Below are 390 nucleotides of genomic sequence, written 5' to 3' on the forward strand. Positions count from 1 at the left end.
GGCGACACAGCAGCAACACAAGCACACCAACAAGCAGCAGGAGAAGAACAATAGCACCAATAATGATACCAATCAGCTGCAGTAGTGTGAGACCATCGTTGCTGGGTTCCACATACTTCATAGATGGGGTTACGGGTGGAAACAGCTCCGGCACAGTGGGGTCCAGCGCACGGGACATCGACCACACAGAAATACGTGTTGCTCCGTAATTAAGAGCACAGTTTGTACTCTTATCATTGTTAATACAACCCTCGTCGCTATAAAAAGCACCATATTGCAAATCTCCCACAGACAGGAAAACATTTCCGTATAAAAACCTAGAAACCAAGCTGACACCAATTTTCCCTATTCGTGTTGCAACTGAGTGCAGAAGCTTTACGGTTGCAAATG

The 390-nt window shown here is 46.2% G+C and overlaps 1 protein-coding gene across 1 annotated transcript; it reads right to left on the reverse strand.

Annotated features, from left to right (window-relative positions):
* Window position 1: 1 nt before the first annotated feature.
* TM35_000261250 (putative receptor-type adenylate cyclase) lies at window positions 2-328 on the reverse strand (the record flags this gene model as incomplete). Its single annotated transcript, XM_029027862.1, has 1 exon — window positions 2-328. A coding segment is annotated over one exon (327 nt), but the record flags the coding sequence as incomplete, so codon positions are not given.
* Between the last annotated feature and the right edge of the window lie 62 nt (window positions 329-390).

This window comes from Trypanosoma theileri, assembly GCF_002087225.1.
Source record: "Trypanosoma theileri isolate Edinburgh chromosome Unknown TM35_Tth_26_V1, whole genome shotgun sequence".
Classification (NCBI taxonomy): domain Eukaryota; phylum Euglenozoa; class Kinetoplastea; order Trypanosomatida; family Trypanosomatidae; genus Trypanosoma; species Trypanosoma theileri.